This window comes from Clarias gariepinus, chromosome 12 (genome assembly GCF_024256425.1).
Source record: "Clarias gariepinus isolate MV-2021 ecotype Netherlands chromosome 12, CGAR_prim_01v2, whole genome shotgun sequence".
Taxonomy (NCBI): domain Eukaryota; kingdom Metazoa; phylum Chordata; class Actinopteri; order Siluriformes; family Clariidae; genus Clarias; species Clarias gariepinus.
In genome coordinates, this window is record NC_071111.1 from 23,858,498 (window position 1) to 23,877,069 (window position 18,572).

General features: G+C 36.4%; 1 protein-coding gene and 1 long non-coding RNA gene across 2 annotated transcripts; one reads left to right on the forward strand and one right to left on the reverse strand.

Annotated features, from left to right (window-relative positions):
• Positions 1-7,345: 7,345 nt before the first annotated feature.
• On the reverse strand, positions 7,346-13,092 carry LOC128534002 (tetraspanin-8-like). The gene is made up of 9 exons (XM_053508257.1): positions 12,947-13,092; positions 12,761-12,814; positions 11,318-11,431; positions 10,483-10,557; positions 10,199-10,285; positions 9,961-10,083; positions 9,812-9,859; positions 9,603-9,686; positions 7,346-8,215 (listed from the first exon to the last, which is right to left on the reverse strand). Exons 1-9 carry the CDS (start codon positions 13,004-13,006, stop codon positions 8,093-8,095), a joined length of 768 nt encoding a protein of 255 aa, XP_053364232.1. The 5' UTR covers positions 13,007-13,092; the 3' UTR covers positions 7,346-8,092.
• A 114-nt stretch (positions 13,093-13,206) lies between these two features.
• Positions 13,207-17,881, forward strand: LOC128534290 (uncharacterized). The gene is made up of 3 exons (XR_008361461.1): positions 13,207-13,328; positions 15,645-15,729; positions 16,286-17,881. It is a non-coding gene; the product is annotated as an uncharacterized LOC128534290 (long non-coding RNA).
• The last annotated feature ends 691 nt before the right edge of the window (positions 17,882-18,572 follow it).

Genomic DNA, 18,572 nt, shown 5'->3' on the forward strand with positions numbered 1-18,572 from the left:
CAGAGGGGGGGGAGAGAGAGAGAGAGAGAGAGGGGGAGAGAGACGTGAAGTGAGAATGGGAAGGTGAGCGTGGGAGCGTTCACACCTTAAGGAGCAGATGCAAGAGGAAACAGGAAGATAGCAACAGAAAAGATTTAACACGTTTATATCAGATCTATGAGGAAGAGAGCAAGAGAGTAGAAATAACTTCTTTATATATAAAATAATTCTAACAGCAGGTCTACAATTTTGTCTCTGACATCCTTGGACAGCTCTTTGGTCTTTCCCATGTTGGAGAGTTTGGAGTCTGCTTGATTGATTAATTTTGTGGACAGGTGTCTTTTATACAGGTGACTAGTTAAGACACGTGTCTTTAATGTGGGTGACTAATTGAGTAGGAGTGTCTAACCACTTGTGGGAGCAAGAACGCTTAATGGTTGGTAGGGGTTTAAATACTTATTTCACTCAATGAAATGCAAATCAGTTTCTATCTTTTATTTAAAGTTATTTTTAATTTTTTTCTTTTGATGTGTTGATTGGTTGGTGTTGTGGATCTTTGCCACAGTGGACCATCAACAACTTGGCACTGGTTTTACGCTGGATGCGCCTCCTGACATAACCCTTTCTGGGATCAGCACTGCATTCAAAGTTTGGGCACTGGCTGGGAATTAAACCCAGGCCTTCCAAATGATAGGCGAGAGACCAACCACTGAGCCACTAATGCCCCTAACAGTATTACTTTAATACATTTAGAAAAGTTAAGTCTTTTGCATGAGTAACTCATAAGACACTAACATTATATTGATAACATTAGCTTGTTGTACTTTGCTTAAATTTGTTAAATAAAATTAACACCACAGCACTGAATTATATCCTACAACAGAAGATAAACAATGTTCTCTGTAGATGATGTCCTTACTTTCTTCACTTAACTTTACCTTTAATAAACAACAGCGTTAATTAACGCTAAGTCTTTGTTGCAATAATATATGCATTTTACTAAAGAAATAAGGATAAACGTTGCAGTTAAAACAGATGATATCTGGTTTGGTACCATTTTCATAAGTAAAGTGCACTTTCAAATCTCTTAGTACAAAACTTTAACTGATCACATTTGTAACAATTCAATTTTATTTATATAGCACTTTTAACAACGGTCATTGTCTCAAAGCAGCTTCACAAAAATGAAAAAAATTTATTAAAAAATAATTTTAAAAATAAAAATAATTTAAATAATAATAATAACACGAGTAACACCACTAGCCATTCTTTTAAATCTGATGTCATGATTTTATTGTATTTGCACATGTTTCAGAACACATGATCATTGTGATATATATTAAGAACATTTGCTTTCATCACTCAACTAAAACAGTAAGATCTTTTTTTTCAACTTGGTACTTTTACCAATCATTTCATTTAGGAACAAATAATACAAGGTAAGCGTTTCAAATTGTCCTTGGTGATGAATGAGTCTAACGAAACTGTAAAAATTTACACAGCAAATATTACACTTATGTTCATATCACCACAAGCTTCACACATGGATTGAAGAAGGGAGACATGCTCATGGGGAGGGCGATCATACACCTTCCACCTCCATGTACAGAAGAATTCCTCAATTGGGTTGAGGAAAGGGGAATATGGTGGAAGATAGAGGGTCAAGAAGCGAGAATGTGTTTGAAAACATTCCCGAACCAGCTGTGCATGGTGGAAGGTGACATTGTCCCACACAACAACATGGATGATGTCTTCTCCCTGACAGGCCTGCTCAAGCTCATAAAAAAAAAAAATAAATAAAATAAAACTCAGGTGTTCAGTGTTGTATGACCCTAGAACTGGTCTTGACCATATTCAGATATAGCTGCACACTGAGACGTTTCCCCCCACGTTGTCCATGGACTTGGATGGTTGCCCTTTGTCCAATAAGGTTACGTCCCAGCGTCTAGATTTTGCCAGATTGAAACCGGCCTCATCAACGAAAATCTACTTGTGATAATTCACAGCAGCGTCCAGCTCCATCACCCTCTAAAATTATAATTTGGTTAGTTTTTTTACAACTAATAGTTGTCAGTACTGTTACAGTAATTGCATGCCAGTTTAGTGTTGTACCTAAATACATTCTAAATGCAGTTGTTTCACCCAGACATTGTTTCTCTCAAAAGGAACCAAGTAAATTTGTTTCATGGAAACCTGGTGCTTCTTGTCACGTGTGCTGTGTGTAGAAACATGGAGAAACTCAGACCGGTAACGTAAGCAGCACAGTAATACAACAGATGCCAGACAAGGAAACTCAACTGAGACAGACTATTTATAACTAAACGTAATTAGCTAACCTCGGTTCAGGTGCTCCCATCACGAGGTGCACTCTGGGAAATGAAGTTCAATGGAAAACAAAAGGAAACACAAAAAAAACACAAAATGGAGTCCAGGAGCCGTGACATGGCTCATGCCTGTCGGGGTTCTCTGAGCCCTCCACTGGGCTCTCTGGAGCAACTGGGCCTCCTCTGAGGCTGATTGGAAGTTCTTGGCCTCCTCTGTCAAGCTGAATGAGCTGATCCTGGAGCCGTGCACCCAACTCCAGCAGGGTTTGCATGCGCTCCTGATCGTTGGTTGCCCGGCATGCATTGATCTGCTGGATGAGCTCGCCAGCCAGCTGTTAAAGCACTCGCCTCTGCCATAGCTGCTCCTCGCCTTGCCCCTTCCGCTGACTTACCGACTGTGGTTTTTCCTTAACCCTGGTTCTGTTGTCCTGTGTCTGTGGGGGCACGCGTCGTATAGCCAGCATCGAGCCTCTCCAGTCCAGCTGCATTGCTTGCTCGCCCTCTCCAGTCTTTCTCTGCTGAGCACTGCAGGGCGTCGCTCCACTCGTTCCTGCATGCTCTACACTGTTCCGTCAGAGGTCAAGCCGACTACCCACGAGGTCAGCTTGCCCCACGTCATGATCATAGCCCCCTCCCCCAAACAATATCCGCTATACCACTTTTTCGGTCTGGCATTCTGTCACGGGTGCTGTGTTTTGGCTCAGAGGTAACACAGGCTAGGAGATATCACAGGCTTGAAGATACCACAGGCTAGGCTATAAACAGAACAAGGAACTAAACATAAGTTACTAAACATCACAAAGAACCAAACATAATAAGGAACTACACATAACCAGAAGTTTAGTTATGAAACTAAACAGGGAGAAACAATGACTAGAAACTAGGAATAATAGCATGACGCAGACACATGGAGAAACTCACAGACCAGTAACGTAAGCAGCACAGTAACACAACAGATGCCAGACAAGGAAACTCAACTGAGACTAAACTTAATTAGCTAACCTCGGTTCAGGTGCTCCCATCACCTGACCGAGGTGCACTCTGGGTAATGAAGTTCAATGGAAAACAAAGGAAACGCAGGAAATACAAAAGAACACAAAATAGAGTCCGGGAGCATGGCGCCCTCTGGTGTTTAACCATTACACTATAGGCCAAAGGCTAATTGATGGAACATTGGCAAAGGCGTCATTGCTGTTCTCAATTGCCTGTTTGATTTCAGACAGCCGTATGTCATTCCTTGCCCTGACCATTTCCACCACAGCCAACTCCTGCTGGTCAGTCAAAACACGTGGAGGACCACCACCAGGTTGTCTCCTGTTATTTCTGAGGACAACAATATACTGTCAATATTGTAGTATTACCAATGACATTACTGTAAACTGAGAATTACATGTTGTTTATCTATACACTAGAGTACTATATTTTAGAAGTGAAGTTGCTATAGCAGACGTACCTGTTTTCTTGGCGAAAGGTTCTGATGATAGAGCTGACAGTTGATCTTTGTAAATTAGGCTGTAGCAACCTGGCAGCCTTAGCCACCTCTGTTACCCACATGGTCAACAATGATGGCCCAGGCTTCATTAGAGATGATGGTGCTATGTCTTCTAAACACCACCACCTCTTTGATGAAGGTTTCCTCTCGCTACATGTTTATCCTGCCCCATATTTGAACAGTGCAAAGTCTCAAACACAGGTCTATTTATATGGTAACTAATTGTGATCATCAGGGGGAAACAATTAGTATTTATTATTTCTTGATTGAAAGCTCTTGCAGCAATTTGTAACTTACAAATGACCAAACAACAATCAGTCAAGTTGAAAATCCATGGACATAATGAATGATTCATTGATTTAACATTAAAATCAGTTGAATTAAATGACAGAATATGTATTAAACTGAATAATAAGAGATGCAAATAAAAAATTTGATAGAGATAACATTATGAAAGGCAGTTACTGTGAACGAAACATTTATTTAGATGAAACACTTATTTTGTGTAGTGAAAAGGGTATTTTGTAATTTTGTGTATTGTACTAACACAACTAAAAATATGCTGAAATGTTTAAAAAAAAGTGCACTTTTGATGATCTGTTGTGATATAAGTACTAAGAGTTTTGAAAATGTACCAATTGCTTGTAAAAAACTGCACCAAACCAATAAAAAAAACTGTAAGAAGGTTAACAGAAGCATAACATGAAATATTGCTATGTGATGAAGTCAAATAAATTGATATGAACAATTTAGACTTTTTGACTTTTTGTTTGTTTGTTTGTTTGTTTCCCTGTACAGTGACATTATTTATCATTAAGTTGAAAAAGTTGAATCTGAGATGATAGATCAGAATTCGTTTTCTATTTCATGATTACATTTAGAGCCATTTAACTACTGAGACCATGGCACCTAAGGTGGCAGACCTTCCAGGGTTTTGGGAGCAAATATATTGGGAGAGATAGTTTTAAAGTAAACTTAGCTGTTCTTTTGGCTGATCCCATCAAGGGGTGGCAACAGCGGGTAACGCACAATTTGGCACAGGTTTTACACCAGGTGCCCATCCAGAGTCCACGCTATCATTATATCTGGGATTCGGACCAGCATTGTATCCAGTGTCTGGGGCATTGGCTGGGAATAGAACACAGGCCTTGCACATGGCAGACGAGACACCTGCGACTGAACCACCAATGCCCTGAGAGTTTTAAAGTAAATAAAACTTAATATTTGGTTGAATAGTACTTGCTTGCATCAAACTTTTTTTTTTTTAGCTGCTTTTCCAGCCATGTGCCACGTCTTCAAAGTTTGTCTTTGTGGTGGGTTCTTCCTACAGTCTCCTGATCAGTATGTAAAATGCTGTTCAATTGGGTTAAAGTCTGGTGGTTGACTTGGCCAGATTACTAAATTGTTATTTTGGCAGTGTGTTTACAGTAAGGTTATTGTCTTGCTGGATGATGATGTTCCTCCCAAATAGATGTATTTCTCTGTACATTTTCAGAATCCTAAATTTATTCTGCTGCTACCATCACGGGTTACATCATCAATAAAGGTTGGTGAGCTTGTTCCAGAAGAAGCTGTCCAAGCCCAAGCCATGACCCGACCTCCACCCTGCTTGACTGATGAGTTTGTATGTTTTAGAACCTTTCTTTCAACATACTTTGATGGAGGTTAATCTTTATTCCTGAACTTCTGTGGCTCATCTCTGCATTTCTTTGTGAATTCCATTCTGGCCTTCTGGTTCTTACTGCTAAATGGTTTGCCTTTTGTGGTGGCGTGTCTTCATATTCTGCTCACAAAGTCTTTTTTAAACAATGGATTGTGATATTTTGCCCTGTGGAGGTTGTTGATGAGGTTGAATATAGGGTTTTTTTTCACAGCTTTGTGTGTTTTCCCCATGTGCGTGCAACATCCTTTTTCTGTGAGCGCTCGACTCTGTCTACATGCGCATGCAACACATTTTCTGGCTTGTGGGACTCTGTCTGTACGCTTGCTCAACTTTGTCCAGTGTTACAAAACTAGCCACTCAACTAGCCAATCACAGACTTCCACACATACGTCTGAGTGGATGTTTTTTTCTTTATCAGTTAGCACTTTTGACCGCATAACGGAAGTGTTGTAAGCAAAGGTTTATAAGTCAAGCGACCAAGTTGTCTGATTTCAATTTTAGTTGACATAGTCTAACGATGAGCTATATCGTTATATATTGTATATATTATATTTAAGTATATAAAAACACACAATAGACAAACGAAACTGGTATATACTTATACTTAATTTTAAAAATGTATACTATACAAAGCTTCCCTTGTATAATTTCCTTTTCTTTTGATTTTGTAAAGCTGCTTTGAGACAATGACCTTTTTAAAAGTACACAAAAGAAATTTAATTTAATTTAATTCCGTTATGCAGCCAATGGTGCCAGAGAAGAGAAGAAGAAGAAGAAGAAAGAGATAGAGAAAAAACAGCCAATTGGAAGTAATGTTAGCTGCATTTACATTATTTCTTATGGGAAAATTCATATCGCAATATGAATTTTTCCATAAGAAATAATGTAAATGCAGCTAATCTGTTCCAGCCACAATTTTTTTTTACCAATATTACAAAAAAGGCGCAAAGAATCACGTAGCTCTTGAACGCATGCTAAAAGCACCGTTGGCATCGTAGGTTAACTCTTATAAAACAGCTTTCACTGATTGAAAAAAATGGTAAAATTCGTGGCCTCACTATGCCTGGTTTTCCACTGACGCAAACGGGTTTTGAATAAATCCTGGACGTATGTGTAGCTTTCTTGCTAAATTTACATTTTCTTGCTAGATTTTAATTCTTAAGGCAAAAAATCGCAAGGGAGGGCATTCGTATGCCGAGGTTCCGCTGTAAAGCCATTAAAGAGTTATTAACTGTTTAAACAATCGATCTACCACCCGGGCAACAAGGAAAACAACCTGTGTTCCAATAATTTTGATCGCTCAGCAAATATGTGAAGTTGTTTTACACATCTTTATGTATATCAGGAAATATAAGCTCAAATTCAGATCTATTGTGTATCACATTCAGCTTTTCATCTTAAAACAAATGTTTTCAGGGCACAGCAAAAGGGATCGAATTAGCCTTGTTGTTCCAATACTTTTGGAGGGGACTGCATTTTTTTATTTGTTTGAATCTCAGATCATGAGGTTTTAAATATCTGTAAGTGTAACATATTTTAATCAATTATTTTAACACTTGCACCTTAAGATTAAGCATCTTATGGCTTAAAGTAAATTATTATTTCACATTAAACTATTAACAAGGACTTATTAAATGTAATATATATGAGAGGGTATTTTAGGGCTGTTGTTTTTATTTATTTATTACTGATGTTGTTTCAGGTGTGGAATTGTTAGTGCAGTATTGTATTTCATTTTAGATAAAATATAATATTTAAGTGTGTGTGTGTGTGTGTGTGTGTGAGCAACTAATGTGTAAACAACACAAAGTGGGGCCCTTGGCATCCTACACTGGAGTTTCTGTAGATTACACTGTAGGAAAACACATTATTACACAACTCTTGTAATAGATTTTTATGCTTTTTATTTATTATTTTTTCCATTTTTTTAAATAAATGTTTGTTCACATACACAGTAGGCCTATTGTGTAGACAATAATTTTTTTTTCTGTAAAAATGCATAAAAAACAGACATTTAAACATGAAAGTAATATATTAAACAATATATAAAAAAAAAAAAAAAAAAAAAGGAATAGTTTGCTTTTGTATGTACTGCATGAGTTCTCTTTGGGACAACATTTATATAAACATGTGATGTGGTGTGGCATTAAATGTGCACTGGAAACCCAGAGAAGATATGTGTCACACTATACCAGTAAAAATAATCGTGCATTACACTGCACATAACAAATCTATAATTTTATTGCTAAAGTATCCGTGATGGGATAAAATCAGTCCTCTGGTTATATAATTAAGTTTGCCAGGTGATCAGTAGTACAGAATAGGAAGGATTTAAGTTGTGTACCTGTATTGAACAACAAAATAGTACATTTATATAAAGTAGAGATAAATCTCTCTCAATGAGAGAGAGAGAACGTATCACAAAACCTTGTGCATAAAACATCTAAGAGTCTTAGGAATATAAAATGCAATACAGGTTGCTTGGCTTGTCGGTTTGTTCCACACATTCTTTCAGTAAAGCGAAGGACGTGTAGAAGGATAGGAATGTGCACACGTGGACAGGATGAAGCTCAACCAGCTTAAAAAAAAACCTTATAAAAAAGTTACGCAAACTGAAGCTGTTATATTGCTCGGTTAATAGTCAACCACTTCGGAGTATTTGGGTGGCTTGTATGACAGCGGGAATGATGGCAGCTGAGTTTCAGAAGGAGCAGACACACGGATGATCATCGCAAGAGACATCAGGCCTCCCAGAATCTGCGGAGAAAAATTCATTTTTGAGTGAACAGATGGGGGGTTGATGGCGGGGGGGGGGGGGGGGGGGGGGGTGTGTCGGCTACTTGGGATCATATTGGGTTTGACAGTCTTTGGCTCTTCTATGGCCTTTGGTCTCCACAAGCATGCATGGGCCTTGGTGCCCATATTTCTGTCACTAGTCTATTGTTAAATTGTTAATCAGTGTTTATGTATTAAAACATGGTATTCATGCATAAAAGTCTCTCATCCAGGTAAAAAAGTGAACTTTCCGGATAGGATCACATAACACTACTTTTCATAATACTTTTCTCATCTCTCGATCCATGTTTCATTTTGTAAATATGCATACACATTTATATTTTTATCAGCTAAACAGAAACTAATTTGCTTAATTCAAATTCATGCTCTTTTATGTAGCGGCTGTAATTTTTTTTAATGACAATCTTTTAATGATCACGTCATTCAGATAAATCTTGGCCAGTTTAGATTTCACATGAAAAGACATAAACCTGAAAAAGTGAATTATTCTTAATTGCTAAATTGTTAAGATTTTGACATGATTATGGACACAATTTTTTTTTTGTATTTTCTTTTGGGGGGGTCGTATGCTTCTTGGAGCTTACATCAATTTCAGTATCAATAACCATACAATTTTTTAATAATTTGCATTTGAAATGATTATTGTTTGAAACCAGGCAGTATAATTCTAAAAAATAAAAAAAAAAAAAGGCAATTTTTTTGGAGCACATATAAAATTATCTTTTGAAATTAAAATAAATAACATAAAATCAGCAACTTGAAATGTTTACGGAAGCAAGATTGGACACTTCCATGTTGCATAAACTTCAGAAGTACTGTAGTTAAGTGTGTGGGCACACATATTTTCTGTCTTATATGTAGACTGTAACATTATACAAAATATAACCAAAATAATAAAATCTGCACCAATACAGTTTTGCCGTTAATTAGATAGCTAAAGGAAATATAGAATAGGCACACAGCTATTATACAGTAAGCTCGTGGTGGACCGAGTAAACCTGGAAAGCCCCTGGAATTCACTTTCGTTTCTCTAAAAACCCGTGCCTGTTTCTGTGTCACATTAATGATTCACATTCACGTTAAACAAACCTGTTGCACAAACTTCTCTTTCCCCTTTTTTCACCATTCTCAGGGAAATTCTAGTTCGCATTAGTTAAACTTGAGTGTCATTCTCGAGGATCCTTATGAAATCAACACAGTGTAGGATTATGCATGTGTCCGCTTTTACGCCGAGACCTGGCTGTTAGGAAGAGGCTGCTTTACATATCTAATATTGAAATGAAGGCATGTTTTGCATTGATAACCACCCCTAGGGTTGTTATCATACGGGAAAGTGCAATGTACTTACAGCAAGAGCTGCAAGGCTGAAAAACACAGCCATTATGACGATCAGTAGGTAGTCTATATATTCCATCATAATGGGCCCACATGACTAAATTCAGATGAAAAAAAAACATAACATTAAACATCTTTTACATAGCATGGAATACCATGTGCAAGGTACATGAGATTGCAAATAAATAAATAAATAAATAAATAAATAAATAACAGGCCCACCTTTGACCAGACCCTTCGGCTTTCATAATTACTGTACTTCCAAGGGCTCTACATGAACATTGAGTAATGAAGATTAATACGTACAGTATGCTCTCTGTGGTGAAGTAGAAAATGCATAATTAAATCAAAACAAAAATGATAGATTGTACCTTGAAGGGACTTGTCATTATCCTCTCACACGTGTCGTCTGCATTCGGATTCACGCAGCTACATGACTCAGGAACTTCATCTCGCCAGTCCTTGTAGCCGTTAAAGAGTCCGCAGCAGTGGAACTAATTAACCACAAGGAAAATATATTTCAAATGCAACGGACTATAGTATACATCTGTAAAGAAAACTGAAAACTGAGGAAGAATAAATAGATGTATGGATGAATAGTTTATTTACATGCTCTTGAATGGGCTTTAATGCATGCTCCTGATCTTTGGTCAAAGTTATTTCCTTTTTCAAGTATTCACTGACATATGAGCTCATCTGAGGGGAATAAAAAAAAAAAAAGTAAACAGTTAAGCCTCAGGAACTTAGAGAGTTCATAACATTTACAATACAGAGACACATTTCATGTACAGTATACACAATTAGCTGGATATAAAATTTGTATTCCGGTAACTGTACTTTTTCTAAGTGTTTACTTTGTGTCTGTGATGCTAAACAAATTTAAAATGTATTACCTGCTTGTGATTGAATGCTAGCGGAAAGGCGATACGCAACATGCCAGCTGTCGCCAAACACATAAGGATGAAAAACTGCAAAGAAAGAGAATCATGTTATAAAATTTTCACAGTACAAATTCTGCAAAGAGAAATGCATGCATAGGATGAAAGCAAAGTTGGCCTGAGCACATTCAGTACTAAACTTGTACCACTTCTCTCAGGTGCTTTCCACTACGGTTACATTTATATTTTTAACTTTATTTGTTCTACTTGGGCGGCACGGTGGTGTAGTGGTTAGCACTGTTGCCTCGCACCTCCAGGGTCAGTGTTCGATTCCTGGCCAGGCTTAATTCCTGTCTCTGTGTGCATGGAGTTTGCATGTTCTTCCCATGCTTGGTGGGTTTCCTCCGGGTACTCCAGTTTCCTCCCACAATGCAATGATATGTAGGTTAGGCTAATTGGTGTTCCCAAATTACCTGTAGTGTGTGTGTGTGTGTGTGCCCTGCTATGAATTGGCACCCTGTACAGGGTGTACCCTTTCTCGTGCACTAAGCCTCCTGGGATAGGTTCCAGGCCCCCCTGTGACCCTGAATGCAGGATAAAGTGGTATAGAAGATAAGTAAGAGAGATTTGTTCTACTTGCGGCCACTAGTGGCTCTCAATTCATTTAATGGATCAGTAAAAAATAGTTTTTTGTTCATTCCTACTTTATCATGTCCCATGTTACAATGTTTTCAGTTTATTCTATAAGCTAGATTCAGTGGAGCGGATGTATAGTACAGAAGGTCCATTAAACAAGCACTGTGGTTTCTTCAACAAAACGTTTCGCTTTCCTTTCTGCCTACACACTCACCACAATCAGTGCGCACTTGCTCTCTTTGTGTGCGCCATAAGCTCCTAGAACAGCAATGCAGAAAATGATGGAACCGGTCACATATAGTAGGATCAATCCAGCCATGGCATCCGACTGGAATAAAGAGAAAAGAAAATGTTAACCAGGGACAAAACAAACATGTAGTAGTAATTTAAAACAACTAGTAATTTAACAGCTATAATTTCACAAGTAATTTATTTACTACAATTTGTTTTACTAGTATTTTAACTACAGGTAGTAATTGTTCCACTAGTAAAATAACCACCACTCAGTTTTATTGGTAATATAAACATTACATCTTTTTTCCTACTAATTTTAGTACTATACACTTTCCTAGTGATTTAAACACTATACCATTTTTTTCTACTTATTTAACTACTACATTTTTACTTGTAATTGAACTACTACAATTTTACTTGTAATTTAACTACTATTAATTTTACTAGTCATTTGATTATTACAATTTTACTAGTAATTTGATTATTAATTATTATATATTTGTCTTATTATAATTTTATAATAACAAATTACCAGTAAAAATTGTAGGAGTTAAATTATTAGTAAAAAAAAATATTGTGGTTAAATTACTAAGTAAAAGTGTATAGTAGTTAAGTTATTAGTCAAAATAAAAAAGTGTAGTGGTAAAATTACTAGTTAAATGTGTAGTGGTTATATTAATAGTAAAAAGTATTGTAGTTTAGTTACTTGTAAAAAGAAATTATTACAAGTAACTAAACTACAACATTTTTATTAGTAATATAACAACTACACATTTAACTAGTAATTTTACCACTACACTTTTTTATTTTGACTAATAATTTAACTACTATACACTTTTACTAAGTAATTTAACCACAATATATTTTTTTACTAATAACTTAACTCCTACAATTTTTACTGGTAATTTGACTAATACCATTTTTCTATTAATTTACGTATAATTACTGCAAGTTTACTATGAATTTAATTACTATACACTTTTACTAAGTAATTTAACCACAATATATTTTTTTACTAATAACTTAACTCCTACAATTTTTACTGGTAATTTGACTAATACCATTTTTCTATTAATTTACGTATAATTACTGCAAGTTTACTATGAATTTAATTACTATACACTTTTATTAGTAACTCAACTACAACCAGTTTTACTAGAATTGTAACTACTACATTTTTTAATTAGCCTACAGTATACAGTATACAGTATTAATATGTTGGTGATGGTCTTTTGGCCATTAAGGGGTCACCACAGCGGACAATTAGATCCACACGCAACCTGGCACAGTCTTAAATAGAAACTCAAAAAGCTTGCCATGTTCTTGTGTATGTGAATAATTTTTCCATCGTGATTCAACCACATTCACACAGTACAGGAAGGAAAACTATTGTCTATGATTAATAATAAATTCAGGTTCTTACCTCCACATATGGCTGCCCGATCAGACCCAAGACAATAATGACAATCCCAAAGATCTAAAAATTAAAAAGGAATTTGGAAAATAAACAGTCAAGCAGATCAAGGTATAAAAATTCATTTAGATCAAATATCTTGTCTTTAAAATGGACCTCACAACCAGCATAAAGCAAATATAAGGAGAAACTTACTGCAAAAAGAGAGTTAAAGAAGACAAAGGTCCATTTGAAACACGGGCTGATCTTCGCCATGATCGCAAACGGTGTGCTCGTGAAAAAATACAGAGCTCTAATACACTCAACATTCAACTATCACAGTGCTAAAGCAACACAGATGTTGTGCAATCATGCTGGAGGAGGAGCTTGGAGCTCAACTTACAGTAAACTGAAAGGAGGAGGTGGGAAAAAAAAACTATGCAGATGAGCATATAATCCTCATCTCAAAAAAAGAGAAAGTTTTCACACTTAGACAAAAGCAAAACCCCTAACAGTGTTTTGTACAAAGCACAAGAGAACTTGTCAACTTTATAAAGCAGAACAGACTTCGACAGCACAGCTTTACACACCACAAAAGGTGTGTAATATTATTATTATTATTATTATTATTGTTATTATTATTATTATTGTTATTATTATTATTATTGTTATTATTATTATTTTAATTATTATTATCGTTATCACTGTATATCTACTGCTCTGTCACAGCCTTACACTTATCAGCCATAACATTAAAACCACACAGTGGCCCCAGACAGACAACATATAACGCACACAACTACTGTATGTAGCAGGTTATATATAAATAATACGAATAATTAATAATAATTCTATATAAATGAACGAGTTGAACTAAACGTTAATATACATTTTAATAAAAGTGAGTTGTTTATCTTCAACCATTTCAGACCTTTGACCTTGACTTTGAACAAAGATCAGATTTGAATCTTTGAATATTACACATAAGAAGCCCTACGTCATATGATGTCAAACTAAAAATAAACACAATATTACCTATACTGCATGAGTAACATCCACAAAGTCATTACCTTCACTTTGGAATCAGTAGCTTTCTTCTAAAGAACGTAGAACTTTCCTAAGTGTAGGAGTGCTAGATATAGAGAGATAACATCTGAACTGTGGCCTAAAAAATGTGATTTCAATGAGTTTACTGGGGTTGTTTTAGGAAACTAATACTCACACAATAAGTGGTGTACTGATCTAACTCTGTACTTGGATACTTTTTTAGTATTTTTTTTTTGGATACTATTTAATCATACACTGAAAACCCTAATAAGTTAATTGGACTAAATTGATTGAGTAAACTCGTTGCCTCAATTTAATTGAGTAATGGAATCTTCCAAAACTTGCATATTTAAGTTTATTTAACTTGGCGGTTTTGTAGACTGTACTTAAATCATTCAGTTCAACAAACTTAGCACTTATTTAATGTACTTAAAAAATTGCGTTCACTTGGTATAAATTTTTTTTAAGTGTACTTATCTATTTAAGTTAACTCAACATGAAAATGTAACTTGAACCTGTTAAACAATGTTCTTATATTTGACTGCAAGCTTTGTGCACACCGAACTGAAATAAAACAATGAACAGCATTTTTAAGCTTAGATTTTTTTTATTGACAAAATGCCGCAATTTTCCGTCAGAGAAAATGTTGGAGAGTACTTTATTAGACACACAGCATGTACGGCATGAGCAGCACATTCACACAGGAACCACCATCCAATTCAGCCTCAGCATGAACCAGAGGACATTTCACACATCACCCCTTACCAACACACACACACACACAGGGCCGAAGCCACTAACCCAAACACCCTTCCTCAACATGGTGAACACACCGACATCCCCGCAAAGCATGCTGGTCGTCAGCCGCCGCCCCGCCCACGCCACATTCACATTTGTGAAAATTGATCTTTTGAAAATGTTTTTTCCCCCAAAGGATTAATCATGATTTTGAGCTCACAACATTCGAAATCTTAAGTTTATGCATTTTGATGGTAAATAAGTTAAATAAACTTTAATTTTTTTAAGTGATGGGTCCAAAATGCAAAATTTTAAGTAATGTTTAGTCAACATTACTTGATTGTATAAGTAAGGACAACATTAGGGTTTACAGTGTATGTACCTATATTCACATGTCTTACGAAACCCGAAACAGTTTAATCCTAGATGTGTTTTGTTAAGAGTCGGTTACGGATCACTGAAAAGAGTCTCGGGTGTCAGTGAGTCGGTGTTTCCTGACACGGGAGGGAGTTTGGAGTTTCCCCAATGTCTTTCCGAGAATTCCTTTTCTCCAGGTGTTTGTGTGCAGAAGCATGTCGTCGCCATTTTTTGCACTGAGGCTGAGACATTTGTTTAAACTTGTGTGTAGAGTTATGTTTGTTAATGAAAATAATGTCTTGATAATGTCTAAATATTGGTTGCCGACCTTTTTTTCTAAAGACGAGGCGATGATGAGATGTCAGAGATATCAATGAACAGTGACAGTGACGGAATCAGCATGCAATATTGTGGACCAAAAAAGACAAAAATGTGGTTTTAAAAATAAATAAATAAATAAATAAATAAATAAAATGAATATGAAATGAATATCATATCACAGTATTAGTGATATTACTCGGGCTAAAAAGGAGAGCTGATATTTGGGCCCATTTTCTCCATGAAGGGAAAAAAAGCCGTTGTGTCGTAATATCGGTAACAGGAAAAACAGTGGGGACACACAATTGCTGAAAAAAAAAAACCCACAAACCTGAAGAAACGCATCAAAGCCTACAACAAATTCACCCAGTTTCACTGCCTACTTGTAGTGTTATGGTACCACATGTTAACATCATTATGCTCTTATGTATTTTATTTTTATATTATTTTACAGTTAAACCTGTTGGCAAACACATTAAGAAATACAGCAAATAAGCAAATTATTGTGAACCATAGGAGCTATCCCTACAACAGTCCAGGTGTGTAAATTCATATATATATTATATATACTGTATACTGTGATTAAATGTATATACTGTAGTATAAAAATATCTTTTGTAGTTGAATGGATGTGCAGCAGTTGTTGTGATAGTTAAAAATAAATATAATTAGCTGAAAACATCAGACGAAAAAATACATTTTAAATGTTAATATAATTTTATTTTTGTTGATAAACCTGGTTTTGATTATTAAACTAGACTAAAATACTTAAAGTTTCCTTTGACTAAAACTAGACTAAAATGTCCAGACTTTAGTTGATGACTAAAACTTGACTAAACAAAAAAAGGATAAGATTGAAATATGATATAAACTAACATGGACATTTATCTCAGGACTAACACTCAGACTAAAATCGGAAATAGCTGAAAATATTAACATTATGTGTGTGTGTGTGTGTTGTGCTGTTTTTATTATGCTCAGTGTGTTAAGCGCAAGGCAAATGTAATGCATTTTATGATCCCAAGATATGCTTTGAAGTATAAAGTGCATCATATTTGAAGCCTCCTGCTTACAGCTTCCTCTCTTTCTGTGTAGCACAAGACAGATTCATCTCACTTATGTCACTTACTCATCGTCTATAACGCTTTATTCTATATGTGTCAGCCCCAATATCATTACAATGGAAGAAGACCAAAGGTAAAGATGAGTCAGAGTGAAACTTAAAAGTACCCACAAGGAACTTTGGTTTTATGTCATGTTTAAAAAAAACAACACATTAATGTCAGTTTCCTTGTTGAGTTCAGGTGTTTCAATCCATCAGGCCGCTCATCCGTAGTGAAACACAGTCTTATGTTTCCAAAAGACATCTATGCTTGCTTTTTTATTAAATTTGTGGCAACAGTTTAGAAAAGGTCTTTTGCTCTTTTCCCGACATGACTGTGCCCCAGTTCACAAAGCAAGGTATATATGGATATAGGTACATAAAAGACTGGATGACCGATAATTTTCTCTTACTAAATTCAGACAAGACAGAGGTATTACTTGAAGGCCCAAAAGACAATTCCCAACATCTCTCAAAATCCAGCTTGTATTTGGAAGGATGTACTGTTACTACCAGCTCGACAGTAAAACACCTGGGCGTAATATTAGACAGTAACTTGTCCTTTGAAAATCATATTTCCAATATCACAAAAACAGCCTTTTTCCACCGTAGACATATCGCCAAACTAAGAAACATTCTAGCCATATCTGATGCAGAAAAGCTAGTTCATGCATTCATGACCTCCAGACTGGACTATTGTAATGCATTACTAGGTGGTTGTCCTGCATCCTCAATAAACAAGCTTCAGTTAGTCCAAAATGCAGCCACCAGTTTTTACCAGATCATACTGTGTAACCCTAGTACTATCATCCCTGCACTGGCTACCTGTTCAGTTTACAATTAATTACAAACTAGCATTGCTTATGTACAAGTGTCTAAATGGTTTAGCTCCCACATATCTAGCCAGTCTTCTGACACCAAAGCACTATGCTCCTTAAGATCACAAAACTCTGGATTTCTGTTAGTTCCCAGAATATCAAGGTCTACAAAAGGGGGTAGAGCACTTATATTTAGCTTTGAAATAGCCTTCCAGACAGTGAATGGGGCTCAGACACAGTCTACCAGTTTAAAAGTAGACTAAAACACATTTCTTTAATCTAGCATACACATAATTCATCACATAACCTTGTACTCCAGTATATCTAAATGCACACTCCTATCTTGTACTGCTAATATCCTGAATGGCATCTACATTACGCTAATTCTTTTCCACCTGTTTTTTCTTACTTTAATCATCCTGAGGCTTCTGGAGATTGTGCCAGCTCTAGTAAGGCCAACCCTGGAGGATCTTGAGGCATCCAGAGAAGAAACACCTTCAGCTGGATTCTGCTTCATGATGGTTGGAGCTACACATGCTGATCCTGAGCTCCAAGTGATCCAGACCACGCTCTGTCCTCTGCACCTGCTGACTCATCCCTGTGCTGAACTGGACTCCATGATAACTTGGACAACTTCTGTTATACTTAACACATGATGTTATATAATTTCTCTTATCCTTTATCATCCAATTGAGGATGGGTTCCCCCTTGAGTCTGGTTCCCTTTAAGGTTTCTTTCTATTGCCATATCTGGGAGGGTTTTTTTTGTTTGTTTTTTATCTTATTATTAACTAAACACATTTTTTCTCACTCATACACACTTCCATAAATTTTCTTTTGATTTTGTGAAGCTGCTTTGAAATAATGACCCTTGTTAAAAGTGCTATATAAATAGAATAGAATAGAATAGAATTGAATATAAAGACATGGTTTGAGGAAGAACTTGACACAGACGCATGACCTCAACGATGAACTGGAACAGAGATTGCGAGCCAGGCCTTCTTGCACAACATCAGTGCCTGACCTGGGTGACATCTGGGTTTCTAACAGTGGCAATTTCTTTAAGACTGCAAGGGAAGCTCAGCTTCCCCTATAATGTCACTATTGTATTAACATTTTATTGACTAAAAATGCGTTAGAAAACGTTCATCTCAAAGACGAGTTCGTTCAGAATCAGTTAGATATAGCAGGTCGGGGTTGATTTTCTTCTCATACACCCCCGTAGCGTCACAGTGCATTTCCCCGTTGAAGCCCAGCGTCCATTGACTTCAATGCGGCTGCTTTGAACGTTTTTTTTCAGTGCTTTGAAACTAGACGGTCATTGAATAAACGCTGCGCTTATGTTCCACCCACGGACGCTCAGCTTCTCTGGGGGTGAATGAGGAGCAAATGAGGAGTGGGCTGGCCTGGACTCCGAGCTTCTGCATGATGATTGGAAGAGCTGTTTAAAGGGCGGAACCCCT